At 43.3% G+C, this 9,821-nt stretch overlaps 2 protein-coding genes across 2 annotated transcripts in view; one reads left to right on the top strand and one right to left on the bottom strand.

Annotated features, from left to right (window-relative positions):
* The first annotated feature begins 1,798 nt into the window (after positions 1 to 1,798).
* On the top strand, positions 1,799 to 7,289 carry igfbp1a (insulin-like growth factor binding protein 1a). Its single transcript, XM_035524012.1, has 4 exons — positions 1,799 to 2,275; positions 2,562 to 2,722; positions 3,096 to 3,224; positions 3,607 to 7,289. The coding sequence occupies exons 1-4, from the start codon at positions 1,900 to 1,902 to the stop codon at positions 3,730 to 3,732; spliced, it is 792 nt and encodes a 263-aa protein (XP_035379905.1). The 5' UTR covers positions 1,799 to 1,899; the 3' UTR covers positions 3,733 to 7,289.
* igfbp3 (insulin-like growth factor binding protein 3) overlaps positions 7,202 to 9,821 on the bottom strand; it is a 13,347-nt gene continuing 10,727 nt past the window's right edge. The window contains exon 5 of the mRNA XM_035524011.1: positions 7,202 to 8,784. Within this exon, the coding sequence (XP_035379904.1) occupies positions 8,659 to 8,784 (126 nt within the window). The 3' untranslated portion in view covers positions 7,202 to 8,658. The remainder of the gene's footprint in view (positions 8,785 to 9,821) is intronic.

The following is a 9,821-nucleotide window of genomic DNA, read 5'->3' as shown; positions in this document are numbered from 1 at the left end:
GTGTGTGTGTGTATATGTTAGTATATGTTAAGCAAGGCACTGGTTGGAATAGTAAAGTATGGAATGAAACCAGCCACTCATAAAAGACTTGTATGTGCATTAATGATACGTCCTGTCCTGACATTTAAAAAAATGAAAACAAATGATATCTTTCCATCAGTCCCCCGTAGCCTCCGACCACAGCTGAGCAACAGTGTTTCTTTAACAGGACGGCATAAAATGCTTAACTAGTGAATATTTCCTTAATTCGTGTTGACTAACAGAACAGGACAGACATATATAGTGTATCATAGACATATATAGTGTATCATAGACATACATAGTGTATCATAGACATACATAGTATATCATACATATATAGTATATCCTAGACATACATAGTGTATCATAGACATACATAGTGTATCTTTTAATAAAAGCTGATTCATCCGTTCTGAGCTTTTGAGAGCACTAGAATGCAGCTATACAAATGTTTGAATTGTGTTTTCGATTAATACTTTACGTTCATGACTTTTTAAAACCCAGTGGTGTGAGCTGCGTATCCAATTTCTTCGACAACAACCGAATGGACGTATTTGTAATGGAAGGTATATTGGCGGAGAGAAGTAGAGTATTTTAGAGCACGCAACAGTTTGAGGGTTGGGGCCATCAGTTACATTTTACAGTAGCAGTGCACAGTTATGGGGCTCCTCCGGCGTCCACTTCAGTCCCGTGGCAGTGTTTAAGGTAAAAAAAAAAAAAAAAAAACTGATGCAACACTAGGACGGTTTTGCACGTGCTCCGAAGAAGCCGGTACCCTGCACGCCGAAGGTCTTTGTTATAACTCCTTCCGCGAGGCGACACCCCACGTGCGCCACGTCCTTGACAGCATGGTGAGGACAGACGGGCAGACAAAAGACGCGAAGGAGACGTGTCCGTGGGCATGTCGGCCTCGCCGCGTGCGTGCGTGCGTGCGTGCGTGCGGAGCGCGGCAGGAAACTGGCTCCCTTCGTTCACTACACGAACCTGTCCATCCGCGCGCAAGGTCACGTACCACCGCGCCCGGGCACGGGTAAAGGGCGTGCGCGGACTCGCGCCTCATGGGCGACATGCTCGTGACCCGGCGGGGGGCGGGGGGCGGGGGGCGGGTGTTAAAACAAAGCTTTATACAGTCAGACAGGTTGGACAATAGGACCCATCAGAAATACGCGATCTGAACGATCTGGATATCATGAGTGAGTTTCTGAAGCGTTTTTCCAAAGAGGAAAAAGTTTAGGAATGGAAAGTATTATTGGGCAAGTTCCAAAATAGATGATTAATTGTTTTGTCTAATAACCATACATCAGTATAGAAAAAAAGTTATAAGGTGAGCGAAGCTGTCAGCTGTTCATCAATCAATCACAGATAGATAGATAGATAGATAGATAGATAGATAGATAGATAGATAGATAGATAGATAGATAGATAGATAGATAGATAGATAGATAGATAGATAGATAGATAGATAGATATTGAATAAGCAAATGGAGATCATTTTCTCTGCTAAATCGTTGTCACGCAAGTTGCAAATGTAAACAGCGTGACTGTTCTGTTCTAGCTCTATACGTCCCAAGACAAATATTGACGCATTTTGCGCGTTCTATTAAAATAAGTGCCCCGACAGATCTGCGTTATCCAATCAGAGGCGAGCGGCATCCCTGCTCCTGCTTTTCACAAATCATTAATATTGTCAGCGCGTCAAACATCAACGTGCCAGCGGTTGCAAGCGCGTATAAATACGGCGACCCAGCGAAGAGTGCGGTTAGTCATTTCAGCCGGTGCGCGGAGGACAGCGGGCAGCCTAGAGAAGCAAGGCGAAATTCATTCTTAATCATTTATTTATATAGATATTTATATAGATATCCAGACTATCGCTTTGGGATGAGTGGATTGTTTCTGAAGTTTTTACGGGTGGCGGCACTTAGCGCACTCTTCTTCGCCCCGAGGGTTCGGTCTTCCCCGGTCGTAGGGCAGGAGCCGATTCGCTGCGCCCCGTGTTCCACAGAGCGGGTGGCTGAGTGTCCGGCGGTGGATGCCCGCTGCGAGGAGGTGCTGCCCGAGCCGGGCTGCGGCTGCTGCTCTGCTTGTGCGCTGAGGAAAGGCGACTCCTGCGGGATCTACACCGCGCCGTGCGGCTCCGGTCTCCGCTGCTTGCCGAGACCCGGAGAGCCCCGTCCGCTGCACGCGCTCACTCGAGGCCAAGCGCTCTGCACGGAGCTCAGTGAACACGAACAGAGCCAAACTCAGCTGTCGCCAGGTAGCCTGTCACAAAACCCGCTCATAGCCTGGTTTTCGGTAGGAGAACACGAATGCAAAATCTGTATTTAACAACATGTAGGGTAAATAGCGTTGTATGCATTTAAAACAGTTTTTTTTAATTGAAAGTGTAAATGTTGTGTGAGCGCTCGATATTACACACGTTAGCTGGATGTAAGGTTGCAGTCCTTAATAAGATTTCGTCAGCATTTTCAAATTACTGCAGTATGTGTATGTGGGCGTGCAGTGACAGTGTGATTTTGGGACTCCCCCCCCCCCCCCTCCAGATCCCGCTGAGTCCGAGAACGGGGCTACGGCAGGTACCGAGGCCGCCTCTCCTCTCCTCCTGCCAGGCCACGTCAAGCCCTTTGATCCGAGGGTTGCCGCTGGAGCTCAGGAAAGCATGAAATCCAAAGTGAACACCATCCGGAGGAAACATATTGAACAGGTGGGAGGAGTGGTGTAATTTATTTTGAAATTTGTTTGTTTCAACGTATTATTGTTAAGTAAATCAAACACGCGGACACGGACCTGCTGGGAGCATTTCGCACCACTAGAGGGCAGGAGAGCACTTTTTTGTTAGGGCTTCATGGCGCGTAGCGAAACTTTTTTGTGAAACTCCAACGGGGCAATATTAACCGTACTGAATAATACTGATAATTGTATTATCACATAGGATACTAATGAAAAAAGATATAGAAAAGGGGCACTGTGTAGATTACATTAGTCTTAAACATTTAGGCCTAATCCAAACAACAGTGCACATTACCATGAGTCAAACCACAACAATCATAATATGAATTTTACCTCCTTTTTCCCAGGGTCCCTGCCATGTGGAGTTGCAGAGAGCTCTGGAGAAGATCGCTAAATCTCAACAGAAGCTGGAAGACCAGCTGACAAGATTCTACTTGCCTAACTGTGATAAACACGGGCTCTACAAAGCCAAACAGGTACGCCAAATGTTCCAATAATTCTCATTGTATCAGTATATAAATACCTTGTATGTGTGTGTGTGTTACTGATCACTATATAACTGGAATAATAACTCGAGTTTAACAAGTAATTAACACCCTCCAAAGCGTAAACTGGACTATATGCTCAGCACCAAGACTGCGTATTAGTTTTAGACTGATGTCATTGTGTGATGCTGCAAGGTAACTTGATGCTACTTGTACAGTGACTTGGTGTTAAACACTTTATCGTGACATGCTGGAGGGGAATCCAGCATTTTGTGTGTGTGTGTGTGTGTGTGCGCGCGCGCATGTGTGCAGGCGGCACACTTTCCAGTGGGAATGCTTGAAGCCCTAGTTAAACACGCGTCTTTCTCTGCAGTGTGAATCGTCTCTGGATGGTCAGAGGGGGAAATGCTGGTGCGTGTCATCCTGGAATGGAAAAAAGCTTCTAGGATCAAGTGAACTGCCTGCAGATGCTGAGTGCCCCCAGGAACTCAACCACTGATCACCCCCGCCCTCCACCCCTCACACACACACACACGCACACACACACACACACACACACGGGCCCTAAGGAACTCTTCTACCAGTGGACTGCAGCTGCACACAGATACATACATGCAAAATATTATGCCACTGATTTCTTTTTTAATATTTTCTATTTATTTATTGTAGACTACGTTGTGTTCTTTGATTCAGGTACACTATTTTTAATTGGTGAATACTAGTTCACTAAACCTGCCAAAATAGAAAATGTTTTTTTTCTCTCTCAAAGGGTTAACGAATATGTCTATATTTACATAAAGCATCCATGTATATTTATTTAAACTGAATGTATTCATATTTTTTCAATAAGAATATTTATTCCTTATGCCTTATTATTATTTTTGTATAGTGTAAAAGTTTTTTGTGTTCAGTGTGTTTTAATAGTGTCAGTAGTCTCACCTTCCTAAGTGGCTGTTGGGAGGAATCTAAATGGAAAAAAGCACTGCATGGCCAAACCGCTTTGTCACTGCCTACACCTTTCCATACATCCCTGTTCCTTACTAATGACGTTCCGTACATCCCTGTTCTTATACTAATGACGTTCCGTACATCCCTGTTCTTATACTAATGATGCTCCGTACATCCCTGTTCTTGCAGTAATAACTTTCCAAGCGTCCTTGTTCTTATATTAATTACTTTCTTATTTTCTTTGTGAAAAAGAAATTACCCAATCACATTGAACAGAAATTTAGCTGTCATGATTCTAAACTTTATTTAGCAGTGCATGATGGGTATTGGTCTTCACAGCTCCTGACACGGGTAACCGCCTGTTCCTACCTCTGATTTTGAAGATTTGTTATATCTGTGTTGATATTTTGGACAGCTTTTTTGCCAGTGTTGCTGAAGATTGTTGAACTTTAGGACCACTTGAGGTTGTGTGATTGTGACTGTGCGAATCACTTTTGAAACTGTTTGTGTGAACGTGATCGATGTGAGAGTTTTCTGACTGTATTTGATGGCTGTAAGTTGAGTGGAGTCAATTCTGTGGGTAGTCCCTCGTTTTAACGATGCAGTTTCTCTACTTTCCACTGTGAGGAAATTGGATCCTGCAACTGTTTTACTCCAAAGCAATTGATCAGTGTATATATGCATTTTTATTAAATTCTAATTGTAATAAATTGTGGAAAAAGATATTTATACAGTATATAAGTCTTCACTGTGGGGTCAGATAACAAGTCCTGAAATAAATTCGTGTAGCTCAGCTGCAATGAACTGTGAGTGAAAGCATGAAACTTTTTGCCAGAGTCCAGCGAGACACATAATGTCAACGTAAACCACCTATGAGCTCTCTCTCTCTCTCTCTCTCTCTCTCTCTCTCCCCCCCCCCCACTTTCACATAGTACACTTTACAAAATCACAATAATGTTTTTATCTGGTCTATTTTTAAAACTGCTTGTGGGCAGAGCTCTATTTGTGTGTACGTGTGTGTGAATGTGTTTGTGTGCCCTTATCGTGGAAATCTCACATGGAGCTGCACACTAACTTTAGCTCGGTATTTAGGGTGGAACTGAGCTCTGCTTTCTGCAGTGCCTTTGACCTGCTCTCTGTTTGTGCTGGTCTGGCACAGAAACGCCCCTCCCCCTTGCCTGGGTGAGACATCCCTCCGACATCACCCCTACACCTTTTTCATCGTTTTCACTTTTAGACATATAAACGATTGTACCCACACATGTAGTACCAATCAGAAATGTCCAACGAGTAATGTCCAGTGAGAAATGTCCAGTGAGTAATGTCCAATGAGAAATGTCCAATAAGAAACATCCAATGAGTAATGTCCAATGAGAAAAGTCCAATGAGAAATGTCCATTGAGTAATGTCCAATGAGAAATGTCATTTAGGTGCTACCCTTGAATGCATATGCTGGTTTGGCAGACTTGGCGAGGTAAACAATACTTTCCATCACTCAGTTAATGTAGTTTTCTATGAATTGTTCTATTTGCGCCAGCTACATGATATTATGGACCGGTTCAGACAGAAATGGAACAAATGGAGGTAAGCAATCGTCTCTCCTTACTAGTAATTTGTGACAGTGACATTTGTAATCAGATGGGAGTTATAGGAGTCAAACACATCCCATCAAGAAATCTTCTCAATTTAGGTAATAAGCAGAATGCAGAAAGCCTGGTTGTGAAGTCTACATTAGTGCCAGGGCTGTCAATGTACATTGTTTTGTGAATGTAAACTTTCTCAACAGCGTCATCAAATATATTCTTTGGGAAAAGCACAAAATAAGGTCTTTGACATGGGTTGTCATGTGGTTTTAATGTACTGAGCCATTTTTCATTTTTTTTATTCACTTTGCAATGCATTTGATGGACCAAATTTCCATAGGTTTTTTCCCTTTCTTTTGGAGGACTACAGATTCCTATCATAGGTCTGGGTCCAGTCAGAATTCTACCTCTTCATTCCTCTACACGCTAGATATCGATTTGTGAGATCCCACTACTTTATTCACAAATCACATTTGGAGGTCATGTACAGTAATAATGCCAACGTCTTCATCCATTCAGAAACATAAAGTCATGTGTACATTAAAATAGTGTTTATTTTTATTTAAAAAAGATATTAAATACAAATTATATTTGAACAAAACATTTTCTTTCTTGTAGAAAGGCATAAATGTGTAATATCTAGTTTAGTAACTTGAAAAGCTTTTTTAAAGAAACAAAATTCTTTTAAATGATAAAAAAAAAGTACAATTACCCGTGAACGGAGAGATCCTTGAAAGAGACGTGCGGAGAAGAGCGACCCTGCACAGCACAACGAGGCTGGCAGGTCTGTCTTAGCTCATCTTTGCTTTTCTTTGATATTAGCTTAGGTGTAGCTCTCACTCCTAGCTTTGCATCAGCTCAGCTTTAACATTCAGTTTGTTTTTTAGCTTAATCGTAACCAATGGAGTTAAACACGGAGTTTAGCCCAAATGTTATTTAAGCCAAAGGCCGAACTTCAGATCAGCTTAGCTAAAATTTAGCTTAGTTCTAGTAGTTTATGTCAAGAGAAAGTCCTAAGAAACCTGAAGATGTTTAATATTAGACCACTCAACTGAGATCAGAACCATCTCTGAACTAATCACTGAGACTTTGCACACTGCACCATCGATAAAATATCTAAAAACTCTTTAGTGATTATATTCCCAAAGATATGTTGAGTTCTAGCTATTGACCATTGTGCAATCATTGAGTCACTTAATTTTCAAAAGAAAGAAAAGGTTAGGATCAGCTTATACCTCTTTCTTAGATAAATAACTTTGATGTTTTAAAGTAAAGTTCACATGCCTCTTTAGACACATCGCTGGCCAGACATAATAGAAATTTCGATCAAAATGATACACAACATAACAGAAGGCCGACAGCAAAGTATACCTTAATGCTCCTCCCCCAAAATCAAGTCATGAAAACCAGAAAGGCTCTAGCACCAATATTTCTGAAGTTGTTACTCTCGGGTTGTGGTTTTTTTTTTGTTTTTTTTTTGTTGTTGTTGTTCTTAGCATTCGGTGGGGGCGAGGGGGCGCGAACATTTGACCGATTCTGTGCTACTGAGCGACTGGACGGGTCCAGAGCCAGAATGAGTTCGCATGCCCTCCCTGCATTACGACACACACAGTCGCCATGCGGATCCGTAACCTTGTAGGTCAGGGTGCAATATCTGAATAGACGGAGCACCGCTAATCACTGGTCATCACGTTTCAGCACTGAAAGGGTTAAGGCGTGGATTCTTGGGAGAAAAAGTCTTGCCAGCGATTGGGACAGAGCTTCGGAGTGCACCGGTTATGCAGCAGTAACGCAAGACGTTGCATTTCCGTCACATTCAAACTCGCAAAAGGACATAGCACTTATATGACAAAATATACTTCAAAGGACAACAATCAGCATAGTTAGCATTGGGAGCCACACCATTAAGTGCTCTGTTATGCATATTAGTGCACCAAAGATCTGGATGGGAAGTATATTCATTTGGAATCCATTGAGAAGCACACTGTATGCTACAGCTTTGATGAGTTAGATACTCCATCCTCCTTCTAGCTAACTGTAAAGAGCAGAAAGAATAGGCATCAAAAAGACATATAGTAAATCTCCCAAGTGCTTAACATGTCAAGAAGCGATCATACAAGCACACACAGTAAACAAAAGCAAATAAAAATCAATGAAAAGAAAAATTGCATTGAAATGGCTTTTTGAAAAGGCCATTCAATGTGATTTAACAGGTCCTGGTATAGCATCAATTAGTAGAATTTCATAATAGAGATTTTTAATGCTCTTAAGCTTAAGTGTTACTCTGGTGAGGCACTGACACTGCAATCAATGGGGGTCGTTCAGCGAGGGGTCAAAGTGCATCAAGTGCTTGTGCTTCAGGTGGAGCCAATGGCTGGAGTGGCCCAAGACACCGCTGGGCGTGGCCTATTTCCAGAGGTCCTACCTTACAAAGGTGGAGCCTGGGGGTGGGGGGGGTGGAGGGGGGAGGCTATGACAGAGACGTTGTTAGTCACGACAGCAACATAAGAACAGCTCAGCACCGTACTCTGACTTGAACGCATATATGGCACGACCAAAAACTCCTTCATCTACGCTCCTGCGTTCGCAAAGGTTAAAGGGTACTTTAAAAATGCAACGTCTTTTGTTAGTCTCTTTGTGATGCTCTCATGGGGTGTGATGCTGAGAGGAAACAGTGCAGACCTTCTGCCCACCCCCGGACGCCTTCTCTCCACTCTGGCCGTGTGTGAAAGTGACCCGGATGACCAGTCCGCGCTCCAGCTGGTCGGTGGGGCGCTCAGAGATAGCCCGGCACCTTTAAAAAAACAAAACAAAAAAAAAAAACCTCCCCCCCACTTCGCTGTGGATTCGTTCAGAGGAGATCCCAATCCCATTCCTCCACCCTCCCACGTGTTTCATTTCTTCTCCATGCTGTAGCAGTGGACCTGGCCCTGCTCCTTGCTCTCGTAGCCAGGCAAAGGCTGCCCGTACTTATCCACACACCAGCAGTAGCCTCTTCTGCGGCCTTTCGAGGGACGGCACTGCACACCGAGAGAGAGCGAGAGAGAGAGCGAGAGAGAGAGAGAGAGAGAGAGGGAGAGAGAGAGAGGGAGTGAGAGAGAGAGAGGGAGTGAGAGAGCGAGAGAGAGAGCGAGAGAGAGAGAGAGAGAGAGAGAGAGAGAGAGAGAGAGGGAGTGAGAGAGAGAGAGGGAGTGAGAGAAGGGCGAAAGGCCTGGAGATGTTATTTCAGGGGCATGTATATGTAAAGAAAACAGGCTCCAAATGAAGCAAGACGCAGGGGCGAAACACATTTCTCCTGGCTTGTCTCGCCTAGGTGTCAGAGAGTAACACCAATACTAGAATCCAGAGCGAGAGAGTGAGGGAGACAGAAAACACAAATCATAGTGCGAAGGGGCGAGAACGCATACCGTTTCGCGCTAGAATATGAAAATGGAGTTATTAATGATTCTTAATGAAAATGTATTTTATGCCTATAGAACTCTTGATGTTGTGGAAAGATTAGAAAAGTTTACATTTTGACTATCTAAGCTATTTCTAAGCTCGTTCTTGCTATACACTCTCTGCTTTGACTGTTAGTCTGAAATGTGTGCAAATCAAACATCACATCCAGGGGAAGAATGCATTGTTGACATTGACTTAATGGGTATGTGTGTGTGTGTATGTAGGAGAGGCAAGTGTGAGACAAAGACAGGAAAACCTCCCTTTTTGATTATAGAGATTAACACACACATGTACACTAAACTGTCTGGCTACAGAATTCTGCGTAAATATTTGGTGGTACTGACACATTGGCCATATGGCAGTAGTCCTGGAAGAGCTAGCCTGAGGCTGCACCAGGCCTTCAGTGGAAAGAGTCAGCTGTCAGCAAAGCTATTGAAATTGAGACTGATGTTAGTTGCAATGAAAGTTCTTTGACAGAGCAGCTGAGTAACGTTGGAGGTGCTCGTGAGAAGCGGTAATTATCGGATAGACTCCTGCTCGGTTGTGATGAAAACAGCAAGCTAGTATCGTCCTCACCCTTAAGCTGCCAGTTTAAGGACTCGGTCACTTAAGAGAC

The sequence above is a fragment of the Electrophorus electricus genome, chromosome 3 (assembly GCF_013358815.1).
Source record: "Electrophorus electricus isolate fEleEle1 chromosome 3, fEleEle1.pri, whole genome shotgun sequence".
NCBI lineage: Eukaryota > Metazoa > Chordata > Actinopteri > Gymnotiformes > Gymnotidae > Electrophorus > Electrophorus electricus.
This window is presented reverse-complemented; position numbering and strand designations above follow the sequence as displayed.

What these genes read in the sequence shown, in the direction of transcription:
- igfbp1a (XM_035524012.1), top strand. Translation starts at nt 1,900, where the DNA reads ATGAGTGGATTGTTTCTGAAGTTTTTACGGGTGGCGGCACTTAGCGCA. An exon ending in GGAGGAAACATATTGAACAG is followed by an intron (nt 2,723 to 3,095) that starts GTGGGAGGAGTG and finishes CCTTTTTCCCAG; the next exon opens with GGTCCCTGCCATGTGGAGTT. An exon ending in GGCTCTACAAAGCCAAACAG is followed by an intron (nt 3,225 to 3,606) that starts GTACGCCAAATG and finishes CTTTCTCTGCAG; the next exon opens with TGTGAATCGTCTCTGGATGG.